This window comes from Loxodonta africana, chromosome 7, assembly GCF_030014295.1.
Source record: "Loxodonta africana isolate mLoxAfr1 chromosome 7, mLoxAfr1.hap2, whole genome shotgun sequence".
NCBI lineage: Eukaryota > Metazoa > Chordata > Mammalia > Proboscidea > Elephantidae > Loxodonta > Loxodonta africana.
Window position 1 is genome coordinate 67,046,939 of NC_087348.1, and position 26,558 is coordinate 67,073,496.

At 37.5% G+C, this 26,558-nt stretch overlaps 1 protein-coding gene across 5 annotated transcripts in view; it reads left to right on the top strand.

Annotated features, from left to right (window-relative positions):
* Positions 1-26,558, top strand: part of SOX6 (SRY-box transcription factor 6) — a 647,578-nt gene that overhangs the window by 505,759 nt on the left and 115,261 nt on the right. For 4 of the 5 annotated variants that reach the window (XM_064288384.1, XM_064288383.1, XM_064288380.1 and 1 more), the window contains exon 9: positions 5,520-5,599. In XM_064288384.1, the coding sequence (XP_064144454.1) occupies positions 5,520-5,599 (80 nt within the window). Of the gene's footprint in view, positions 1-5,519; positions 5,600-7,110; positions 7,234-26,558 lie in introns of all 5 variants that reach the window. The other variant, XM_064288385.1, reaches the window with a different exon arrangement.

Sequence of the window (26,558 nt, forward strand, 5' to 3'; positions counted from 1 at the left end):
AAGAACTCAGCTACTAACCAAAAGGTTGGCAGTTCAAATCCACCAGCCATTCTTTGGAAATCCTATGGGGCAGTTCTACTCTGTCATATAAAGCCCTCAATGGCAATGGGTTTGGGTTTTGTTGTTGTTGTCATTGTTAGTTGCTGTCAAGTTGGTTCCAATAGAGTAGAACTACCCCATAGAGGGTTTTCAAGGCTGTGACCTTTCAGAAACAAATTGCCAGGCCTGTCTTCCCAGGCACTTCTAGGTGAGTTCAAACTATCAACATTTCAGCTAGCAGTTGAGCACATAACTATTTGTGCCACCCAACCATCTCCTTTATGTGTGTGTGTGTGTGTGTGTGTGTGTGTGTGTATAAAACCAGGTGCCATTGACTAGATTTTGACTTATGGTGACCCCCATCTGTGTCAGAGTAGAACTGTGCTCTGAGGGGTTTTCAGTGGCTGATTTTTTAGAATTAGATCTCTAGGCCTTTCTTCGGAGGCACTTCTGGGTAGATGCGAACCTCCAGCCTTTCAGTTAGCAGCTGAGTGTGTTAACCATCTGTGTGTGTGTGTATATGTATATATATAAAAAAATATATATATATGCACACCTACATACACACTCAGGCACATACACACATATGTGTGTGTGTATTATATATCTATATATTCTCATAACAACTCTAAGGTATAAAGTTATAAGTGGTATTATTTCTATTTTGTTTTTTTTTTTAAAAAAAAGAAAACTAAAATTCAAAGAAGTTAATTAACTTTCCCAAGGTTTCACATCTAGATAATAGTGGAACTAAAATTCAGACTGAAGTTCTCTGATTTGATAGTCCCTACTCTTTTTTTTTTTTTTTATTAGGCACATGGTCTGATGTGTGTGATCTTAAGAAAAGCCTGTCTTTTTTGCTGTGAAAAAAATGTGTGTGGGGTTATCCAAATGACATCTTGTGGAGTCAGCCATCTCTTATTTCTCCTAGAATATTTTAAAGCAGAGGTGTTTAGCTATTACAGCTGGAATACTTGAGTAATTAAACCTATATACTTGGAATCAAGGCATTCCTGAGGTTTTCAGATTAGTCTTCTCATTTTATAAATAAGGGAATGAGATCCAGGAAGGAAATATGTTCACCCATGTAAGCCTACCTAGTTTTATGAAGATTAAGAATTATTTTAAACTATACCCAGAGGCACCTTGGAAGAAAGGCCTGTGGAACACAGTTCTTCTTTAATACACATGGGGTCATGGTAACTGGTGGTGGTGGTGGTAATGGTACCCTCTTTTCATTTATGGAGACTGTGTCATTGACTAGGAGCTTTGGTGGCACACTGGTTAGGAGCTTGACTGCTAACCAAAAAGTTGGCAGTTCGAATTCACCAGCTGTTCCTTGGAAACCCTATGGGGCATTTCTACTCTGTCTTATAGGGTCGCTATGAGTCAGTCAGTATCAACTTGATGGCAACAGGTTTGATTTGGTTTTATCATTGACAAGTTATCATTAAAGCATGAGCTTTGAGTTATTTTTTGAATTGATTTCTAGTAATAGGATGAGTTTACATTATTTCATTTACATCTACTTATTAATTGTCATTGTAACAAATTACATGGATTTTCAAACGATTGGCAGGAATCTGTATGCAACTATGAAATAAGTGAAAAAATTAATGTTAGACTTGATTCTTATCCTCGTTAAAGGAATGTAAAACAATGCAGATGATCTCAGAGAAAGTCCTGGATCAAGACTGTTTTCATCACGGATGTATTATTTGATGAAAAGAGTAGGATAAATTTAGCAAGAGAAACAATAAGAGCATTACGATCTCAGCAATATATACTGTAATCCTTGCCAATTCTTTTTGTCTAATTGTCCTCAGAACAAATTGGAGGTTTTTTTGTTTGTTTTCTTCTTCTTTTTAGGATTCTAAATGTGGCACCTATTACCTGCTAACTTTTGCTGCAGTGTGCTTTCTCGCAAAGATAAATGATTTATTATGGCATCCCCTCAGAGTATAGAAGAGTTGCAATATTTTTGCTACTCTGATACATACACCCAAGCAAGACCCATGCAAAGTGGTATGTCCAAGTGTTTGTGATTGAAATATTTACATATTATAGAAAAGATACTTTGTAAAGATGGAGTCTGTGTGTAGGTTGTTAGATAACTTAAATAATTTATCATCCCCCTATGATGCCACCACACAATAATCTGTGAGGTGGTTAAGGATGTGTAGTGTATTTTTCTTGTTTTGGAGGTTGGGAAATAAGACATGAAGTTGAAGTCCCACCTTGGGCCAGTTACTGAAGAATTCTTGAATCCTGTCTCCTAGTTCAATGTGTTTTTCTTCCTCTACTCCTCCCAACCTCTCTAAATAATTTTCCCAATAGCTTGATACCTGAAGTCAATACTGCAGGAGACTACAACCAGTCTAGTACCTTGTCTTTCTGTAGAATGAAAGTGTATGGACAGAATTTTATCCATGAGGCTTTTAACTCTTTAAAAACGTTGCATGTATGTCTGAATTACACAAGCAAGGTGTCTTCTTGCAGAAGGTAGCCTGAGTCCAGTGAGTTCTAGGTTCTCAGTCCAAGCTCCTCCTCTCCCGTGTTTAAGGCCTGCTAAGTTTTGGGTTCGTTTCAGTTTCCCTGAAAACTTAAGAATTTACTTTCTGTTCGGGGACTCTTGCTGCTGAGCTGCTTTGATTCTGAAGGAATGTTGACTACTTTGACAAATCAAGCTAACACCAGGAAAATTTTCCATAGGTTTTAAATCTTGTTTTGTATTTGTACTGTAATCCTCAGATAAAAAGTCAGTCAGAAAATCTAGAAGCCTGGAAAGATAAAAAATACAAAATGGGCATTATTGCTCAAATGGGCTTTTGGAGGTTACCTTTTTACACTAGAGGTAGCAAGGGCCAGATTACAGTAGTGCCTAAAGCTAACCTGTTCCAACAGGCTTCATCTTCCTTTGTACAAATTTAAAAAGATTGGGTCCTCACGCAAGCATTTCAAATCCAGAAACAAATTTGAAAAAAATTGCTACAACATGTTGACTGATTCCTTGCCAAGTCAGTCACTGAGAACTTTTCCTTGATTGACTCTTGCACAAGGAAAATTAGAGGGGGAAAACTCATGTAACTTTTTTATTAAAAAATTGAACTTCCCTGTACTATTAAAACTTATCTGCCCTCATGTTTTTCTCTTTCACTGTTATCCCCCCTTCTGCCTTATCTTCTCCCTCTCTTGCCTTTTCCTTTCTTTCTCCTCTAATCATTCCCTGTGATATACTCTGTTCCTCGAAGGTATTCGCTTTTATTTTGGCTATTGATACAATGATAGATCCTGGAGAAATAGCTTTCTAAAGATTATATTTAGATACACAGATTCAAACTAGCAGAAGGGTTAAGAACATTTTTAAAAATGCTTGTCAGCGATGGAAAGAAAGCTGTTTGTAGCCAGCAGGTGAGCTGGAGAAGGCTACAGGGTGTGGTAGAGATAGTAATAAATTAACTGGCAAGCCAAAAACTATTAAAAAAAAAAAATCAACTATTTCATACCACAGAAGCATGACAGCTATGAAAAAAAGGAGTGCCCCAGGGAATTCTTTTAGAGTTTGATTTTTTTTTAAATATGTTTGACATGAAAAATGTTTTAGTACAAATAAAGCAACTGGTATTAAACTTACAGGGAGGGGGGATTGTGGTTTTGAGTTAGTAGGAATAATGCATGGTATTTAAAGAAAGAACAGCTCTAAAATGTTCCAGGAGGCAGTCCGTGTTGGTTGGAATGGTGATCCCCTCCCCCATTTTTGAAGCATCATTAATTCAGCATCATTGTGTGAATTTTTTTTTTTTAACCTGATAAGATGTAGACCAAGAAATACTACTTGACTTAGATTAGGGTATTCTTTCTTCAGATAATTTAGTTTAAATATCAAGAAGATCAGTAAACTTATTTAAGCATAAAGCAACAGTCCTTTACTATAAAAAATAATTTGGCCTAGTAATCTTTTTTAAAAAGCTCGTATAGCACTGCAAACCAAAATCAACCTCATGGAAGGGGAAAAACAAGATCAGATATTTTGAGCATTACTCCATAGGAGACCAGCACAATATAGTGTTAGTGAATGCATTGTAGCAGCGCTCCATATGCAATCAGAAGCCAATTGTTACTGGGCTGTGTACAAGCACACACTGTGCTCAATGGTCTGATGAGGTATTATGGATATGATGCAAAGAGACTCTGTAGATTAGAAGCTAACAATTTGTTAAAAGTGAAAGCAACTTAACATTTACATTGGGCCAGCTGAGTGAGTAGCTCATGTGGCAAGCAGGATGAGTTCCAAGGAACCAGGGCGACGAGGAAGCCTCCAGGGTTAAGTGTCCACGTAGGGGGAAAAAAAGGAGGTTTTATTGCTTTCTAGTGGACTACCTTTAATACTGTGATTCTTTCCACACTGTCTCTTCATTATTACATTCCGCCTTTTAGTGTAGAAAAGTTCATGCAAAACAGCATGATTATTATAAATGTCAAAAATGTGTGGAGGAACAGCCTATTAAAATATAGCCTAGAGACAGTATATAACACTGACTTTAAATAAGTAGCTGAAGCCAAAGTGATACTCCATTAAATCACTGCTATTGTGTAATTTATCCACAAGTATTAATTTTAGTTACCACTATCACAGTACATTCCTCAACACTTTCTTTTGGTTCTTCAGGCCACTGCAGACAGCCTGTGTCCTTAGGTCATAGTCGCCCTACTTGGGAGTGGTCTGGAGTCAGAGGCACATTAAGATACACAGCATTGATCTCTGTTGAACCATGCTCAATCTCTGCCAGGCTTTTAATGTGGGTATGTCATGTAAAGTGTGTGATTATTGAATCAAATCATCATCAAAGAATATTTGAAAAGTGCCTAGTGTGCATGATTCTGTATTAGGTTCCACCAGAAATTAATCCAGAAAAATATGGCTTCCACTCTCATTGGGATACTGGACATTTTAGTGTGCAGGCAAAGACCACATTGAAAAGGTTGCATTTAAAATTTATTTCTTCACTTTTTATAAAATAATGTTTAGAGTCATGAGCAGCCAATAGCTCATCATCTTTTTTTGGACTGTAATACTCTGCCTTGCCTATCAAGCCAAAATGTGTTTGTTGTTCTAATATAAAACCCTCAATGCTTTCTCAGTGTACTGAGTGTCAGCCTGGCTTTAAGATATTTTTTTTACTCTTAAAAAAATGATGTATTACAAGATTTGTAATGGAGTGAACATGCTTGAATTGCACATTTAATTTTTTTAACATCACATTCATGTTTTGCCAGTTTGCCTACCAGCTATCTGTTAACAAAAAGTTCCAAGGCAGCACTGCAAGTCTGTGCCCAACCAACTAAGCCTTTTGTTTCTGCAGATGTTTGGGCTTAGAGCAATGTTGTAAAGCTCAGGCAATCCAAGGGCCATGTTTGTACTTGTCTGTTGCGATTCCCTGTGCATTGTCTAAACCTGTATGCATTGTTCTCTCCGACAGGTGATAACTACCCCGTACAGTTCATTCCATCAACAATGGCAGCTGCTGCTGCTTCTGGACTCAGCCCTTTACAGCTCCAGGTAAGTGCCAAAAGAAAAAAAAATGTGGGACACAAGCCAGTGCTTTAGTGGAAAACTGCTAACCAGCTGTATGCTAAATAATGGCCTGAAAGTTAAATAATTTTTTAAGTATAGCCCAGAAGGATTAACACCTTAAGTGCTTATCATACTGCAAATCAAGAGAAAGCTGCCAGCTTCAATATTTTTAAAGGAAAAATTACATTATAACTTAATGCTATGCACTCTCTATCAGGTGAGTTAATAGTTTTATAGTTTTTTTTTTTTTTATGGCTTATCATTACTGGATTTCTTAGCTTTTTCCACATCAGTTTTGCATCCACGCCTTCATTTAGTGGATTAGTTTTTATACATAAGCATCAATACAGAGAATGATGTTGTATATATTCCTTCTTGCAGTTCAGAGAATAAGGGGTTGTTATTCTCAAGTTACTTGAGAACTGTTTGATAAAATATAAACATGTTACTTCTAAATATGTGTATTTTCATTCTTTCCAGGGTCAAATCAAGCTCTAGATTAGTGTCCTTTGCTTACAAAGCTAAACATGGGAAGAGAGTGTTTTGCAAGTGGAATGAAAAATCATCTGCATCTTATTTTCTTCACATGTAAAATGAGAGGCTTAGAATAGGACTAGGTGATTTTTATACCATTCTAACACTACATTTTAATAGAAAATTGACTTTTAAAAATGAATACATATCTTAACAAATAAAAGCAAAAAGATAAGATCATGAACATTTGGAATATGTATGAAAATGAACAACTCAAATTTCATTACAGGGGAAAGTGTATTAAAGATAATATTTTATTTTGTAAATTTACTGATGATTATATTTTCATTTTCTTAAACAGTATAAGGAATAGCATTTCAGTACCCACCAAAAAAGTGGGTACTGAAATGCTATTCCTTATATTGTTTAAGAAAACAATATTTTATTTCTATGTTGCTTTTCCATCTTTGACCTGAACATAAAAAAAAATGTACAAATATTTTTTTACCAGGAAAAAAATCATTTTAAACTTTTGTAAATGGAACTAAAAATGACTCAAGGCTAAAGAGACTAAGTGATCATTTTTGTAGCACTTGGAGAAGTTTTTGTCATCAGCCTCATTCAGAAATCCAAGAAGATGTTATCTGTTAAGGACTAGCAGAGGTAGAAATTTTGCCTAACAGGAGCCTTCATCTTTTCCACTACTAACCCTAGAACTCACTGTAGTTGGTAAAAATCTAAAAAGAAACCTTACTCATAGTAAATCTTATCTGTTTCTCCTTTTCCTATAACTGTGCTGGCGAGTGTCTTCTCAAATAAGAGACAGAAATAAGAAACCAGTACCACCATTTGATCCTACAAACAAGGGAGTCTTTGGTTCCATAGAGGGCCAGGATTCTAAATTTTCTACTTTTCATTCTTTGGTGTGGACAGTACCCTAGATTTAGAAATATGTGTTCTGTTTCATGAGTTCTGACAGTATGTTTTGTCTTTTTTTTTTTTCTGACTGTGCTACTAAACAGAAAGGTCATGTATCTCACCCACAAATTAACCCAAGGCTAAAGGGCCTAAGTGACCGTTTTGGCAGGAATTTGGACACCTTTGAACATGATGGTGGCCACTCTTACAACCACAAACAGATTGAGGTATGAATGCTTCCATTGGTGCTGCATCGGGTGGGGACTGGATTGCTCAGTCAGGCTTTCTTTTAAAGTGGCAAACATTCAACCTAAATACTAAAGCCTAATCTTTTATTTGCTCTCATTCCTGAGGAGGCTCTTCTTTTGCTCCTTTTCTTCCAGAGAAAAAGTCAAACCCCAAACCAGTGCCCCTGAATTAGATTGTTTATAGTTTTATATGCAGAAAAATTCTGTTTCTCTACATTATGAGTGTCTTCCGACTCAACGTTCTTCCTCTCACTCTTTTCCCTTTTCTTATGTATAGTGCTATATAGTGGTTTCTTAAAAAATACTTAATAGTTTTATCTCATTTGACCATATAACAATCCTGTAAATTTAATCCTATAAAATATAATACTGCTTTCGTAGACCCAAAAAACTAAAATTCAGAGCAGCCAAGTTCTTTAACCAAGGCTACAAAATGTTCATGAAGTAATGATTTTTACCCAAGATTCCCAACTCTTCCTAATTCAGTTTTTCTAACTTAATTTTCTCAGACTGAAATATGCATGGGTGCTAGGGTCTAAGTGATTGCTTTTTGCCCAGTAAGCTTCTATTGTATGCCTTTCATATTTAACCTCCAATAAAGCCCTTTGTTGTCTTTTGCAAGATATTCTTTCCTTTGAATATCTTTTCTGCTATAAATACCCAATCCGCCTCTCTCTCACTTCATGCTTAATTCCTCTCCTGTATCGTTGGAGTCCCTCTCTGGGACTATCAGACATTGGAGGGTTGCCAGCTATTTGTTGAGTCAAAAAAAAAAAAAAAAAAAAATGGAGACAGGTTACCTCAGACTGAAACACATTTTAATTTTCTGGGTTGTATCTAATACCAAATTTTATAACCTAACCTTGGCTGGGAAATTCTACCCAACTAAAGAAAATAATTACATTTTTTTAACCTGTTCTCATAGAGCCGATTCTAGACTCATAGCCACAGTACCTATTGGCTCTGCCAGTCTGTACCTATCATGGTTACTATGTAACATGGTTATTATGTAATCAGTAAAGGGTCTCTTTGACATTAACTTCTTCTGCTATTGAATTTGCCTTTTGGAAAATGATAGGGAAAGCTCTGTCCTAGAAGAAGGAATAGGACAAGATTAAAGGCCACCTTGGAAGTAGTCTAAGGAAGAGTTTCAGAGCTTGTTGCCTGCCTCGCTCTTTCCCTTTCGCTTTGATATGAGACCTATACAAGGTTTCCACCCAGGCATGATCAAGCATATATTGTCAGCCTGTTTGCTGTCTTCTATTTTTGTTTTTTTTATACAGGCAGAAGAGATTTCTTTTCTAAGGCTTTCTTTTGGCTGAAGAGAGAGTGCCATATTTCCTGGCATTCTGAAAAGTTTACTATGCATAGGAGAGCTAAACAGAGAGACATCTGGACATTAGGAGAAAGTCCTTCTGTGCGATGACAGTTAGCAAGCTTACCTAGTCAGGACATACAGCCTAAGAAACTTAAGTGCTTGGAAGAGTGTGAAAGCAAATGGACTTGGCTCAAACCCCAAATTTCTTCCCTTCTTTAACTTCTATTTTCTCTTATGGCTTTGTGTTCTATCCCATCAATTTTCCTTTAGCCAGTGTTCTACTTAATCTCCTCATTTACCTAATTTTTCGCTAGGTTGGCTTCTCTCCCCTGCTACCATCACCAACTTCTGATACTGTCAAATCTGGCTTCCCCTGGGCTCCTGGAAACCATAATGTCATATATGTGAGCGCCAGGTCCATGTAGTGCTGTATCAGTGCAGATCTAGAAGCTCAACATATGCCACATGTCTGTCACTTTAATTAGGCTGAATACGGGACCCATTAATGCAGGAGCCCTATAAGTTTAAGTTTGGGCTGCTTGGAGAGTTTCCTGGGTTTTTGTGTATCCTTACTCAGTTCACTTGCCTCCATTTTTGCACCTTTTTCCTGCATGTTGGGAAATCTTTGGTCTGTTGCTTGTATGGCACGTTAGTTAGAAAAGATTGACCTTGCAAACAAGGCAGATTTCCAAACTTTCTGGTGAAAGTGTAACATGTTTATTGGGACATCCAAAAACACAGTAGAGAGACATATCTAAACTGCTACAGACAGTAACATTCTAAATCTTGAGCAAAAGTTGATGGAAAATTGTATTTTAGTTTATGATTTTTAATATCTGCCTTCATTTCTAGCTAGAGTTTTCTCCCCTTCTTTGACAAGGTAAAATGTCACAGCTTTGTCAACAATCATGATAAACTGTTGATACCAAGGAAGCATTACAATTATGTTAACCAGTTTTATTTCTAAACAGATTTCTAGGAGGAAAGGCTCACAACACACACACACACACACACACACACACACCCTGCTGCATTTCTTAGAAGTGGACATCTGCCTGATGTTACAGTAATTTGTCCTTCAAAATTTGTCGCTTCTAACATTAATGAGCCTGGGCAAATCTTTACAGTATTTATAGTTGTACTCTGGAAGCCTGAAATTTTGTTATCAAGTGGAGAACAGTTATTTAAAATGGAAAGATGCTCCTTATATTAGCATAAACCAGTTCTTTCTTTAAAATAAGGAAGACACGGAAGAGACTTTTTGATACTACTTATGCTAATCTAAGGCACAGTTTTCTTTGCCTCAGGGGCACAATATTAGGAGAGAGAAGGCCAAAAGAATGCTATTTTTAGTTGAACAGTTCAGCAGATGGAGGCAGGAATACTCATATATCTGAAGGTTGAGGGGCTTGAACCATTAATTTTGATAATGTATTTAACCCTGGGAACAATCGGAAACTATAACTCTGAGGTTACAATGCTTTTGACCTTTAGAGAACAGGGGGAACTTGCTACAGTAAACAATATATTATATTACTACTTATTCCAATTCTCTCACCCAGTATAAATTTCAGGTCCAGTTGCCATTTGCTTTCCTCAGCTATGTTAGCATTGGTCCTTCAAGTAAGTAAAAAAGAATGTTAAAGAAGGAGGACCAGTATAATGAGGCAGTCATGTAAATATGGCCTTTAAATAGCTAAGATGCTATATTGTTTCTGAATAAATATTGTCTCAGGAGCTAAGCTCCTAGTGACTTTTTTTTTTTTTATATGAAAAAGTAGTTGCATTGTGTTGATTCATTTTGTGTGGTTGGTTTTAATATGATAGATACCTAAAGTACTTTTGTTTTGTTTTTAATTGGGAGTAATGCATCCTCATAGTTGTAGCTTATATTAAACACAGCCTGGCACCGTATTGTGCTAAGTGATACACCTGTCTCATGCCTTCTTATTAAATGATGCATGCTTCTCTTCAGCAAATACAGCAGTTAAATATCACACAGCTTAAGAATTTCTAATTAAAATATCTCCACGTGTCAGCATATTGGTAATGTATTATTTTAATCCATTTATTTTGTTTATGAAACAGTGACATATGTTTAGATTGTGAAATATATGAGCCTTAAAAATCACTTTATTGAAGAAAATTAATTCCTACAATACTGTCTCTGTAATGTGTTCACTCACCCAGTCAGTCACTGGCAGCACTGCCGGTCTTAATGTTGGTTAGACACACCAGTTTCATCTGCATAACAGTCTTGTAAAGAAGCAATAACAGTTCTTTTTCTTAGCTCCAAACCATAGGGCTTTTCTTTTTCTTACCCATTAATTCAAGTCTGTCCCCCGCAAATACTTTTTTTTTTTTTTAAATACAGTGAAGGATAAAACTGAGTATGTGTATAAGGGATTCTGAAAGACCAATCAAAATTAAAAACAAGCTAGTTACCTTTTCAAAGTTAGACATAGTAATTTGTTTGTCAGCAGGGAGATGTTTGGGTCAGCCCTGAGATAAAGTGACTGTCAGCAGTTATTCCTACAAGACAAGTAATTTCATTCAGTGTATTACTGACAGATTGCTCACTTCTCTGAATCACCAGAGAAAACAAACTTAATATTGTTACAGGCAGAGTTTCTGTCTTCATTAGCTTCAGAGAATGATTTTTATCAGGCATTCAAAGCCCACCAAGCTTTAGTGGGAACATATTTTAACAGACTAGTTCTTATAATGATAGTATGGATAGTAGCCTAAATGAAAGGAATTGTATATGAAAATTCAAAAATATCCATATAAGTACATTTTCACTTTTATTTGATGGGCATTTTGTGTAGTTTAAGGGAGATTTGAGGGAACAAGTATAATCAGAGCCTTAAAACACTAGGAAAACCTATCAACCATAAGGTATTCTTAAATGAAACTATTAAAGTCTTGCCAAGTTTGCAAAGATGGAGGAGAACAATTGAAGCTTTTGCAGAGTGAATAGAAACACATATTTTATTTAAATGATATTGTCAATTTTCAGGCTCAGATGGAAAGTGAAGAAGTGCCCATCAACACTGGAAATGCACTGTTCCTATTCCAGTTCCAGACTGAATCTTTATTATATTGTATTTAGATGCTGTGCTCCGGCTCAGACCTGTCTTCTTGTTTGCAATCATAAACATGCTTCAGTGATATGGGGGAATGGGAGGGTGAACTAGCTTGGTTTGGTAGGTTTGAGAGATTGTGATTTCTAACAGAGCTGTGGGTTGAATAAAGAGTTGATGAGAGTGACCTATTACTGGCTACCCGATAGAGACAGAGGAAAGTACTGATTCAAAGCTTGTTTTGAGGATTCCAACCATGGGGTTGTGCTTTGAGGGGAAAGGCTTTTTTTTTTCTTTCACAATAACCTTCACTCACCCCCTCTGAGTCTTTTCCTGACTCTTAAGAATGTGGTGGTACTTGGAGCGACCATTTTAAGTAGAATTAGATGAGTTTCAGGGTAATGGAATGAGCTCCACTTTTGGAATCAGAACCTTGGATTAGATTTTCCACCATTACTTACTTGCTGTGTTGTCTTGTACTGTTCTCAAATTCCCTCCTTTTCAGTTTTTTCATTGTTAAAAGGAGATAATACTTATTCTGAGGGTTGTATGAATAGTAAATGGGAGGTATGTATTAGATGCTCCGTAAATGTCAGCTAAGCCATTATCAGAATAGATCAAAACTTTCCAACATCCCCGTAAGCATTCAGACAATTCTGCTCTAGCTTTGCTGCCTAAAGTGCTTGTTAGGGAGCATCTAATCTACTGGAGTGTAGGTCACTGAATTCAGAGATTTTATCTCTTTTGTTTACTGCATTCCCAACATTGCCTTGCACATACTTGATAAATATTTGTAAAACTGCTGAATTTCATCTTTGGTGGCCATCTAGGATGCAGTGTTCTTTGGAGGTTTTTTTGGGACGTTCTGTCAAGTGCTCCAGTAGGAGGCATTCGCTCATGTGAACAACTTTTCATTTCTAGGTAGACTTCTTAAGAAAAACTGCAGGTATCAAGTGAATCCTGGTGGAGGCTTAGGAAATATAGGCAGATCAGAGAAGGATGCAAAAAAAAATGAAGATAATTTTTAGTATTTGAAAATCTGACTTGTCATTGTAGTCAATGAAGCCGAAGATGTTTATACCTATCACCCACATATTAAAACATTCGATAAAATGAAATTTCTTTTGAAATTTGATTTTCAGCTAATTTTAGGGTAATGCCTAAAAGTTGAGAGAGTTTACTCTTTTCACATAAACCCTGGTAGTGAATGTGCTTAAGTTATTTGGTTGGTAAGATGTTCAGCCTCGCGTGGAGATTGTTCAGCAAGAGTCCAAACCAGTTGCCGTGAAATCAATTCCAACTCACAGCGACCCTATAGAACAGAGTAGAACTGCCCCATAGGGTTTCCAAGGAGCGGCCGGTGGATTTGAACTGCTGACCTTTTGGTTAGTAGCCAAGCTCTTAACCACTGTGACCACCAGGGTTCCAGGTATAGAAGAAGCCCCCCAAAAAACCAAACCCATTGCTGTCAAGTCAAATCCAACTCATAGTGACCCCATAGGACAGAGTAGAACTGCCTTATAGGGTTATCAAGGAATACCTGACGGATTTGAACTGCCAACCTTTTGGTTAGCAGCCGTCCTCTTAACCACTACACCACCAGGGTTTCCACAAAAGCCCAGGACCCTGGAATTACAAAACCAAACACAGACCTCTCTCCCTCCTAATGTAAGACTCACCAACAGTCATTTAGCTCCAGCCCCACTAATTAACCCACGCAACAGGGGGCTTCCAGTGTGTGAATGTGTATTTAAAGAGACTGCTTGTAAGATTCAAAGGTTTCTGAAATAATGGCAGGTATTTCTAGTCCTTTTTTCTTTTTTTTACTAAATTGGAGTTTATAAATACTCTTTGGTTGATATTACGTGTCATATATTCGTATGTGTTGTAATGAGCTAAGTTGGAATTCAGAGAGATGATTTGATTAAGGATATATTGGAAGATTTGAAAGCATAATATTCTAGCATTTTAGGAAATGCATCACTACATTTTCCAACCATAGAATAAGTCAAGATATACAACATTTAAGAAATTTAAATCAGAAAAAGGTATGATTAAATATTTTGACATGTCAGATAACAGAACAGACTGAGCAGGACAAAAACATGTTAAAAAATAGTACGTTAATTAAAAGGGATTGAGAAACCATAGTTGAATGGGTTTCCCCGCAACAGACATGCTCCAGCAGAGCGATAAAACCTCTGACTAGTAGAACTGCCACATAGTTATTACTCCTCTGCCTGGCTTCTCCTTTATGTTTTATTGTAGAAGAGTTCACATGCCTCTTGTTTATACAAATCTAATTTTGAAATTCAAATAAAGTGTGTGAAGATTTAAACTTTCTGTACTCTTTTGAAAACATCTTGCTTTATTTTGGCTGTTCTAGATTATTAGGATTAAGATAATAACTAGATTCTCTTACATATCTTCCAAGCTTGTATGGCACTAATGAAAGATTCTTTTCTCAATTAAGTATAAATAAACAAGCACTAATTAAACATCTACTATGTACTGTTTACTGGGTGCTGTGTGAATGAAAGAAAAACCATTGTACAGCCCCCTCTTTCCTTCTTCACTTACAATTGATGATGGCAGTAGAGTCTTTACATCCCTTTTCCAGTTTTATAACACTAATGCCTTTATAAGGTCTCGATGAGTCAGAATCAACTCAATAGCAGTGGGTTTTTTAATTTTTTATTTTTAATGCCTTCATATTCATAATCATTTAGTGTGGGTTTAGATAAGTACTTGCATTTCCATTTAATAAACTAAAAAATGGAGACACAGTAGTGAAAATAAATTTCCTAACGCCTCCACCCTCTTGGTCATTTGGTTAAGTAAACATTTAAACTAGAATTCTTAATTTCCAGTAAACTGACTAAGAGTTCATTCCTTACTATGCATTTCTCTTACAGCAACAGCTGTGGTACCTGTACCAAACCTTGAGGCCATAATATCTAAATTACCTTGTCAGTGAGTTTCCTAGAGCTATTGACCTTGAGCAGTATGAACTAAAACAATGAAGAAATAAGCTATAGATACATAGGAAAAATGTATTGTATTAAGATTGTATGAATGCCTAAAAATGTATTAAGATTGTATCCATGTGTTTGACTATCTCAGATTTTACAAAGTGTAGGCATACAGTGTTCATTTGCAGCCAGTTTGAAATACAGCTGCTTTTAATCTACAAATCCCATTTTTGGGACCTGTAGCAAGTTTTCACTCTAATTAATTTATTAATTTAATTTAAAGAAGGAATGAAATATTCCGTTTTTTTTTCCTTTAATTCTTCTTACTTGAGATCGTACTTGTTAACTTTGAATGTGACTGTTGCAGTAACACAACACTTACGGTATCATTAGATTTGTATCAAAATCAGTCTTTAAAAGGGAGTTTAGAAAATGATTATGCACAGGAAATTTGAAAAAGTTTGCAAATCCAAACAACAAATTTAATCCTTCAGTTATTCAACAAATACTTATTTAGTGCCTATTATGTGCCAGGAAACCCTGGTGACATAGTGGTTAAGTGCTACAGCTGCTAACTAAAAGGTCAGCAGTTCAAATCTGCCAGGCGCTCCTTGGAAACCCTATTGGGCAGTTCTACCCTGTCCTATAGGGTCACTGTGTGTCAGAATTGACTCGACGGCCGTGGGTTTTGTTTTGTTTTGTTTTAATTATTATGTGCCAGGCACTATTCTAAACCAGTGGTCCTCCACTGGGACATTTTGCCCCCACGGGGGGTCATTTGACAATGTTTGGAAGCATTTTTGACTGGGGAGATGCTACTGGCATCTAGTGGATAAAGCGTAGGGTTGCTGCTAAGCGTCCTACAACACGTACAACAGCCCCCGCCCCGCCACAACAAAGAATTATCTAGTCCAAAATATCAATAGTGCTGAGGTTGAGAAAATCTATTCTGATGCAGGGGAAATGCAGTGAATACAACAAAGTTTCTACTTGTATGGACTTTACATTCTAGAGGGGGAAAGAGAAAATAGGGAAATACATAATGAAGAATTGGGATTTCAAATCTTACTTAATGGAAACATCATCACCTAACTCTTCACCTACCCACTTGTACCCAGGAGGGCAGATTTTTTTTTAAATCGTGCTTTTAGTGAAAGTTTACAAATCAAGTCAGTCTCTCATAGAAAAATTTACACACACCTTGCCATATACTCATAGTTGCTCTCCCCTCAATGAGATAACACAGTGCCTCTCTCCACTCTCTAGTTGCATGTCCATTCGGCCAGTTTCTGACCCTCTCCGCCCCCTCATCTCCCCTCCAGACAGGAGCTGCCCACATAGTCTCATGTGTCTTCTTGGTCCAAGAAGCTCACTCCTCACCAGTATAATTTTCTACCCCATAGTCCAGTCCAATCCCTGTCTGAAGAGTTGCCTTTGGGAATGGTTCCTGTCTTGGGCTAATAGAAGATCTAGGGACCATGACGTCTGGTGTCCTTCTAGTCTCAATCAGACCATTAAGTCTGGTCTTTTTATGAGAATTTGGGATCTGCATCCCACTGCTCTGCTGCTCCTTTCAGAGGTTCTCTGTCGTGTTCCTTATCAGGGCAGTCATCGGTTCTAGCCAGGCACCATCTAGTTCTTCTGTTCTCAGGCTGATGTAGTCTCTGGCTTATGTGGCCCTTTCTGTCTCTTGGGCTCATAATTGCCTTGTGTCTTTGGTGTTCTTCATTCTCCTTTGCTCCAGGTGGATTGAGACCCTTTGCTGCATCTTAAATGGCTGCTTATTAGCATTTAAGACCCCAGATGCCACTCTCCAAAGTGGGATGCAGAATGTTTTCTTAATAGATTTTATTATGCCAATTGACCTAGCTATCCCCTGAAACCATGGTCCCCAAACCCCCACCCCTACTACACTGGCCTTCAAAGTGTTCGGTTTATTCAGGAAACTTCTTTGCTTTTGGTTTAGTCCAATTGTGCTGAACTTTCCTGTATTGTGTTTTCTTTCCCTTCACCTAATATAGTTCTTGTCTACTATCTAATTAGTGAATACCCCTCTACCACCCTCCCACTCCAGTCTTGTAACTATCAAAGAATATTTTCTTCTCTGTTTAAACTGTTTCTCGAGTTCTTATAATAGTGGTCTCATACAATATTTGTCCTTTTGCAACTGACTAATTTCACTAGCATAATACCTTCCAGATTTCTCCATGTTATGAAATGTTTCACAGATTCATCACTGTTCTTTATCAATGCATAGTATTCCTTTTTTTTTTTTTTTAGTATTCCATTGCGTGAATATACCATAATTTATTTATCCATTCATCCATTGATGGGCACCTTGGTTGCTTCCATCTTTTTGCTATTGTAAACAGTGCTGCAGTGAACATGGGTGTGCACATATCTGTTCATGTAAAGGCTCTCATATCTCTAGGATATATTCCAAGGAGTGGGATTACTGGATCGTATGGTAGTTCTATTTCTAGCTTTTTAAGGAAGTGCCAAATCAATTTCCAAAGTGTTGTACCATTTTACATTCCCACCAGCAGTGTATAAGTGTTCCAGTCTCTCTGTAACCTCTCCAACATTTATTCTTTTGTGTTTTTTTGATTAATGCCAGCCTTGTTGGAGTGAGATGGAATCTCATTGTAGTTTTGATTTGCATTTCTCTAATGTCTAATGATCATGAGCATTTCCTCATATATCTGTTAGCTACCTGAATGTCTTGTTTAGTGAAGTGCCTGTTCATATCCTTTGCCCATTTTTAAATAGGTTTATTTGTCTTTTTGTAGTTGAGTTTTTGCAGTATCATGTAGATTTTAGAGATCAGACACTGATTGGAAATGTCATAGCTAAAAACTTTTTCCCAGTCTGTAGGTAGTCTTTTTACTCTTTTGGTGAAGTCTTCGGATGAGCATAGGAGTTGGATTTTTAGGAGCTCCCAGTTATTTAGTTTCTTCTCTGGTATTTGTGCATTGTTAGTAATGTTTTGTATACTGTTTATGCCACGTATTAGGGCTCCTAGCATTGTCCCTATTTTTTCTTCCATGGCCTTTATCATTTTATATTTTATATTCAGGTCTTTGATCCATTTTGAGTTAGTTTTTGTGCATGGTGTGAGGTACGGGTCTTGTTTCATTTTTTTTTGCAGATGGATATCCAGTTATGCCAGCACCATGTGTTAAACAGACTGTCTTTTCCCCATTTAACGGACTTTGGGCCTTTGTCAACTATCAGCTGCTCTTATGTGGATGGATTTATGTCTGGATTCTCAGTGCTGTTCTATTGGTCTATGTATCTGTTGTTGTACCAGTACCAGGCTGTTTTGACTGCTGTGGCGGTATAATAGGTTCTAAAATCAGGTAGAGTGAGGCCTGCTTTACTTATCCTGGGCCTCTTTCCAGAAGGGGAGATTTAAAAAAATTAAAGTGTATTCAATTATTTATGAACACCTTGGTGGTGCAGTGGTTAAGTGGTTGGCTGCTAACTGAAAAGTCAGTGGTTCAAACCCACCAGCTGCACTGCAGGAGAAGGATGTAGCAGTCTGTTTCCATAAAGATTTACAGCCTTGAAAACCCTATGGGGCAGTTCTACTTTGTCCTATAGGGTCCCTATGAGTCATACTCTACTCGATGGCAATGGCTTATTCAGGTACTTAGTCTAAGTTCTTCACTTCACTGTGATCCTCAAAACAAAAACTTTTAGACAATCACTTCTGGCTAGAATAGTCACGCTATCCTCAGGCTCATCTTTACAGTTTTATTAAGCACATCACGGATTCTGGGTTTTAGTAAAGAAATATTATTTTTGGCTTTAATAGTATATAAGTCTCTCTTTCAGAATGAAGTAAATAGAAATTTGGTAAGGACCTAAAAGCTATTCATTAGTTTTTATAGGATGCAATTTACAGAGATCCCATAGGATGAATGGAATCATTTTTGGCAGAGAACCCATACTTGATGTGTGAATTGGGCTTTGCGAAAGAAGGCTGAATTTCTTTGTAAAAAAAAAAACAAACAACAACAACAAAAATAAGAGTAATATGAGTATTATGCATATATACTTATATACATAATACCTATTTTATAGCCTTTTATATTTTAAAGAGCAATTTCTGTTTAGCCTTTAAAACCATGTGTCTTATTATTGTCTTTTTTTAGAAAAGTAAGTCAGGCTCAAATGGGTTAAGTAACTTGGACCAGATTACTCATCTAGTAAACAAAATAGCACTATAATAGATAACTTAAGTGTATTTTGAAATTCAGTTCTAGTCCAGAACTGTTTGCTTTAATCTCTGTTGACTGGTGTGTAGGAAGCATAGTCATTTAGAAGCTTTCTTGCATAGTTTATTCCCCTCTTATTGTAAGATTTAAGTGAATTAAAGGTAATTTAATTAAATTATAAAAAGGAATTGTTTCAAAGTTAACATGGCATTCTGAGGATCCCAAAGAGTTCATGTCTTTCAAAAATTTCATCTAATTGTCCAGAAGAAACTTCAAGCCTAACAGAATTTAACAGGGATAAAAGGAACTATGTTGAAAACTGTCTTATTTTGTAACTTGCCTTTGAAGAAAGCACATACAGTGTTTTTGCTGAATGCCAGAGCCCTCTTTGGAGAGTTCCTGGGGCTGTCTTATCGTTTCAAGGTTTTGATGAGTCTCCTGGAGTAGCTGGGGAATTGCGTCTTTCCCCATCCCTAGCCTGCACTGCCCTCTGAGCGTGTTCAGCAGGTTGCATGCCAGCAGATGAAGCAGATGTTGGACCATACTGGAATGGAGCGCCTGCTGCATCAGGAGCTGGGTATTCCTCTTGACATCTGGACGTTGCTGGGTCGGGATGCCTGCCTCAGGCCAGGAGGCTGCGGGAGCTGTGGGGCAGAGAGCACAGTCTTTGCTGCTCTTTAAGCGATTAGTGCACTGAAGCAGCAATAATGCTGAATTATCGCTCGGCTGCTTTCTTCTCAGGAATCTTGGGACAATAGGAGAGTCAGGAAGGAGCATTTACAGTAAAGTCATGTTCAGAGAGACAAGACTAATTATAGAGTATTAAAGAGCTTTATTTGAAATGATTTAATTTACAAATAACTCTGGACAGTTTATGAAACCTTTTAGAACCATAAACCCAGTAGTTTAAAGAGGCTTTTCTGGTCTAAAATGGCTAGCATAGAAACATATTATTTTAGCAATTTTTGTTTTAGAGTTTGGCCAAGTTGTGCTACAGAAGATAGAGCATCTGGTTAAGACAGAAAATGCACCAATACTTGTAACTGCTGGGGGAAAATTCTCTAACTTAAGATAGTTGTGGGGAAGGAAGACTTTTAGGTAAAAGAGACTAACTGAACTATGAACTGGCTTTTATAGTTTCACTTTATCACACTGAAAACTGGGCTGCATTTGCTGCCCAGAGCTGAAACCATCTGTTACACCAATTTCCTTTACGATATGTGTTATTTAAGCACAATGGATGTGGAAATGGGTAGCTTAAAATGTATTTTGCGATGAACAGTTGTCGTGTTATGTTGCTTTTCCTCTTATAATTTTTCATTAGTGAGACCTCTATGCTCCAAGAAGCCTTCTTATAAACAGATTATGGCCATTTGTGTTCACAGTAATATATTGGAGAAGAACGCTATGTTGCTCTCACTTAACCCTCCTATTCTAAGGGGGTTATATTTAATTAACGCTGGTGAGAGGCTGACCTGGGAGTCTGTGGAAAGTGATTGAGCAGCAGTTTCCAAGCTCTGCTCTAGTCAGCTGGGAGAGAAATTAAAAAAAAAAAAAAAAAATTAGAAGGTACTATTTTCTGAAATTCTAACTAAGCTGTATTTCAGTGGGTCATTTAATGCTCAAATGGACAAAGGTATTACTTCAGTCATTGAATTGTATCAAACTCCTTCTCAGAGGCCCAGTTTAAAAACTCTATAGGAAAAATGGTTTAGCATCACATTCTCAGTGGATTATCACTTGGTCTGCTTAAAAAGCAAAGCAAATAAATAAAAAACAAGGAGAAACAGTCACTGAATGGAGTGGAGCAGGTGCCTCAACCAGTTGTCACTACCCTGGAGTGCCCTCCAGAGTTGAGGAGCTTCTTATCCAACGTAAAAAGAGACACTCCTCTCTCTGCAGTGCCGCTGTACCTTTACACAGAACATCTTCCTCATCTCCAAAGAGGTGTTTTTGCTCCGGAACCCAAGGGCCGGTCCCTGCCTAATGTGTAAAGTCATTGGTTCAGACACAGCACTATAGAGAGAGAGAGAAGATGACATAGATACTAGGAGACAGGGCAGAGGGTGGGGATGGGGGTGGGCTTGTTGAGATAGTAGAGGCCTGGATGTGACTGATTTGGATGGAAATCCTTCATTTCTCTATCCTTTTATCAATGAATTTAATAAAGAGGCATTTCTTAATTGCAGAACAAAATAGTCACCCATAATCCACCTGTATCTAATCATACCCCACCTGATTTTATATCTACCATCAAACACATTTCCTGATGATGAAATACTGTCACCAAATAGTGATATATATAACTATGAAACAGGAAAATGAATCTATGTCATCATGCGATGATTTGTGGCCATTCATTGAAACAACATACTTACTTTCTATTTTTTTCACTTAAGTGTATCTTCTAATAAAACTCCTCCTCCCCAGCTTGTTCATTGCTTTCTGGTATTATTTGAATTACTGCCTCAACTCTTCTTCTCTGCAACCCAAATTAACTTCTCCATTTCTAAATGCCAGAAAATTTCACTCAAATGCCAGAAATAGTGCTTGAGAAGCTGGTTTGTTCTCTTCCTTTTTCCTTTTTTTTTAATGTAATAGTGAATGACTTGGAGGCTTCAAGAAAGCGGTGCTTCTTAGTTCCGCAAGATCGCTGCAGTTAAAAGAGCTGTGTGGCCTTGAGCTGATTTCTCCTGAACCTCAGTCTTCTCATCTGTGAAATGGGGATAATCATGCCTCCTGTAAGGTTATCATGAGGAGTAAATAAGAGAAGATAAGCCAATTGCCTAGCACAATGTCTGCTACATGGTGAATGCTTGATCATTTTTCTCCATATACTAACACTTGTATCTCATTCATTCATTCATTTAGAAAATATTTAAAAATCATGTACTGTATAGTTCAGGTACTTTGCTGGGTAATCAAGCTATGCAAGTTCCTGTCCTCATAGAGTAATAGTCTAGGAGGAATCCAGTTAAATGAGCAATTTTTCAAAGTGATAATAGCAACACAGGGTTGATCATTTGGTATATATGTGTATAAACATACTTGTGTATTGATTGACTAAGCTGGATGTGTACCAAAAAAGACCAAATCCATTGCCTTTGAGTCAATTCTGATTCATAGCAACCCTATGGGACAGAACAGAACTGCCCCATAGGGTTTCCAAGGCTGTCATCTTTAAGGAAGCTGGCTGCCACATCTTTCTCCCATGGAGTGGCTGGTAAGTTCAAGCCACTGACCTTTCAGTTAGCAGCTGAGCACTTAACCACTGTGCCACTAGGGTTTCTGGTTGTGTATAGGCACTTTGAAATCCATTTGTCCTACTGCCTATGTCTGACGACTGCTCCTGAGTTAAAAAACTATGTGGTCCAGTGCAGTATGCTTTAGCAAGAAATGTTGGCAAAGCAGCAATTAGGGTATTTTAAACTGGGTTTCCTGCTAATCAAGAAAAAATGCCAAAATATGTAAAGAAAAGCCTTCACAAATAGACTATGAGATTATAAAGTTCCAAAGGTCACTGGGTGGCGCAAATGGTCTGTGCTTGATTGGTAATCAAAACATTGACAGTTCGAACTCGCCCAGTGGCACCATGGAAGAAACACGCCTGGCAATATGCTTCCATAAGATTACAACCAAGAAAACCGTATGGAGCAGTTCTACTCTGTAACACATGGGGTCTCCTAAGTCGCAAATCAACAACAAAAACAAAAAACAGTAGAGTGAGATTGTAAAGTTCCATGTACTTTGCAGAGCTAAAAAGGCTCTTAGGAGGCCTTGTGGGTCAAATCCTAACTCTTCCACTAGTTCCTTGAACATAGGCAAATTCATCTTTCTGATACCCAGAGTCTATAAAATGGGGTTAGAAATAATACTTACCCTTAAGGCAGTTGGAATCCCTGGTGGCGTAGTGGTTATGTGCTGCAGCTGGTAACCAAAGGGTCGGCAGTTCGAATCTGCCAGGCGCTCCTTGGAAACTCTATGGGGCAGTTCTACTCTGTCCTATAGGGTCGCTATGAGTCAAAATCGACTCGACGGCACTGGATTTGGTTTTTTGGTTTATAGGGCAGTTGTGAGGAATAAATTAAAAAATGCCGCCAAGAGCTCTGTGAGCTTTTTGGTTTTATAGTAAGATAGTGAAGCTTAGAGAGATTAACTTGACCAAAGTCACACAGTTAGTGAGTGGTCTGCATTAGGGTGTGGAGAATTGTGAGGCAACAGTGTCAATGACTAAATCTGATTGCTTCTTGTAAATAAACTTTGACTGAATTTAGCTGAATCAAAACGGACGGCCATGAGAGCAGTCTATCTCATGCCTCCACACTACCCTTGTGTGTGTGTGGGTAGGGGGGCTGGGTATTGTAGAGATATAGTTGTTTACAATTGAATGTACCAGCCTAATGAAGATTATCCATTAAAAAAAACAGTAAGACATATTAAAAGTATAAGACCTTGTTACAGTGTAGGTAATCGTGACAAAGTCCGAATATACATTTATATTAACATGAAAAAAGGATTAATAATTACTTTTTTAGCTCACTCATACATTAATTCCCCAAATGTTTATTCAGTACCTACTATAGACTTTTCCATTTTTAGGGCATTAAGATGAATAGAACTTGACCTCTGCCCTCAGAGGGCCCACCGTTCTAGTAAGCAATGTCATAACTGATAAAATAGATGTGTGCGTAGAATGAAAATGATGCAGGAGGGGAAAGCGTTCAGCTCTGCCTGGAGAAGTACTGGAGATCTTCATGGATGAGGTGATGTTAAAATTGAATCTTGAAAGGCAAGTAGATGTTCACTAGGTTTATGGGGTAGACTGCAGGGTGTTAGAGATACACAGAAGGGAAAAGGCACTCCGGACAAAGAGAACAGCGTGCCCATATGTGTAGAAGCAATAGAGAGCATGGCATATTTAGAAGACAACAAACGGTCTGGCACAGGCTAAGTGTACAGGAGTTGTAGCTGGTGAGATTGGAAAGGCAAGCAAGAGGTCAGATCACCAAGTGCCTTTCACATCACACTAGAGAATTTGCAGTGGATGTGGTAGACATGATTTTATTCACACTGTAAATGGTAAAGTGGTATAAGGTATAGTGAACAACTTTATGGTGTGGTATTCCTCTATTAATTTGATCTCTAGTTTACATTTCCCATTATGCTACATTTAATAGTTAGGGAACTATGTTTGGTAAGATTGATGGTCTCTTTAGTACAATGGTACCCTGTGGTAAGTGAGACCGTACAAATAGGGTAATGATACATGCTGAATAAACAAAACCGTTTAAGATTGAAGCAAAGCCAAGGTCCACCCATTTCCCTGGGACTTTGGGAAATCCTGTAATCCGCAGTTTGTACTGAGCCCAATCGTATTTAGCGCATTGCTTCTCAGTGAATGAGCCCCGATACTGTCTTGCAACCAAATGATGAAGCAAGGAGTAAAAAAATCTATAAAGAAAAGCTGTGGTTCTTCTAATTGTTAATGCCTTGCAGTTATGCCCCTTTCAGGGATAATAAAATGTTCCTTGGCAGAGGTCAGGATCTCTGCTGCTGACTTACTTAACAGATCCTCTTAACATCTGTCCTGCAGACTGTGCACTTTATTAGCAGACAAGAGATCCAACAGACTTACCCTGCTGTGTCCCTTTTTCACATTCACACAGCTGTGGATTAACTCAGACTTTCCAGAAGAAGACCAACCAGAAGGGATAGTAATGCTATTGGCTGATTCTAAAAGATGGGGCGGGAGGGGGGGAGAGCAGAAACAAATGTTACCCTAGTACAATACAGTGTTTTTAGGGTGACAATTACCAGTCTGTTTTAAAAAGGAATAAAAGCAGCTATCCCACTAAAAAAGAAAAGTCTATTCGTATCTGTGTGGGAACCTAATCAGGCTCTTGTTTCCAATGACGATGACTCCACAGTCGCACCAGGTCTGTGACAAGAATGCTCCTTTTGTATGCCGATAATGTGGAAACGATAAAATTTCCTTTAAGACACATATGTGTTTACATCATAAGACGTGTTATTTGACAGAATGCTTTCTTCTCCTCATATTTTCCATGCAGAGTTTCGTGCTGGGTTGTTTGGCTAGAAATCTTTGATTAACCAGAATTAGTTTCTGAAATAAAATAGACACTTTTGTTTTATGAGTCCTCTTACTGAGCTGTAAATTACAGCAATACATATAAGGAGTGACAGAAAGAAGTGCTAATTTGAAACTCTGAACTGCAACAGGCACAAAACCGTAAGATTATTCCTTCACAGAGCTTCATAGAGACATAAATATTCCATGGTCCACTCAGAATTATGCCTTCTTAACAAACTAAAGCTGTGATTTTACATCATGTAGCAGTGAAAGTTTTCTAGGAGTCTTAGATAGGCTTAGAGGAGATACTGAGATTCAAGAATGCTTAAAGGTTTTTCTCTTTCCAACAATGGATGGTGAAAACAAAAACAAAGCAAAGTTTCTGTTCCCAAGATGAATAGCCAGAAGTGGTTTCTATTTTCCAAATAAGTGGTGTATTTTATAAATTTAAGGCTTTCTCAAAGCCACGTGAGCCCTTAGTGTGAACATCTTAGTTCTTTTCAGCACAGACTTTGGATACTAGCCCAAAAGAATGAGCTGGGGGGAGGAGACATTGCTAAAGCACAAAGGAAACTCTATTAGCCCAAACGCTTCCCATGTTGCAGGGATTGGTCTCTGTTTCGCTCAGGTTTATTTTTTTTAACTTTCGCTTGCCAAAGAATCTCTTTCTGGGGCTTCGTTGTAAGCAGAACCTACCTAACTGTCCCCAGTCAAAACTAACTGCTCCCAGTAATGGTGTTTCAGTAGTAATTTGTATTACTACAATGCTTCCGTTATACCATTTGTCATATTCTTTCTTGCTCTCTCCTTTCTATCTTTGCTGTGGGCTCCTGAAAGACAGCGCGTCTTGCTTTGTATCTCTAAATTTTTTTTTTTTTGCTAAATTTAATAAAAATGCCAATAAATAATTGTTATTCTGAATAAGATTTTTTAAGTGATTTCTATTAAAAAGAATGCACCAATAAGAATAGTAAGAGCTAATGTGTATTGAGAGTTTATAGTGTGCCACTGTTCTAAGTGCTTTACCTGCATTTGCTCATTTACTCCATACAACAGTCTTATGGAGTAGGTACTGTTAATATCCCCATTTTACAGATGAGGAAATTTAAGCCCAGAGGGGTTAAATAACTAGCCAAAGATCACACAGTGAATAGTGGTTCTGATTAGAGTGTGCACTCAACCACTCTGCTACACTCTCTCATAGCAACATGTAAGACTCTACTTTTCTAAATTTCTGCTTGAATCCTTTGTATTAACCATTACCTGCTTCATATGCTATAAGAATGTTTCAAAGTGGGTTATTGAGTTGTTTATCAGCATCATATCTAGTGACAGTAAACCACAAGTTGTATGCTTATTACACACTATTTGAATGATTTTTGCTATGGCTGCCACGTATAAGGTATCATTCCTTTCTGCTAATTAGGGAGTAAGCCATGGGTATTACTGTAGGGTACAGATGGCATATTTACATACTGCAAAATATGCTGAAGTTCTTGAATTGGCAATACTAATAATTTACAGTTTAGAAAATGACAGCAGAGTTGTCCCTGAAACAGGGTAAAACATTTATTTGAATTAAAAAAAAAAAAAATACAGAAGAAAACATAAGGGGAAAAT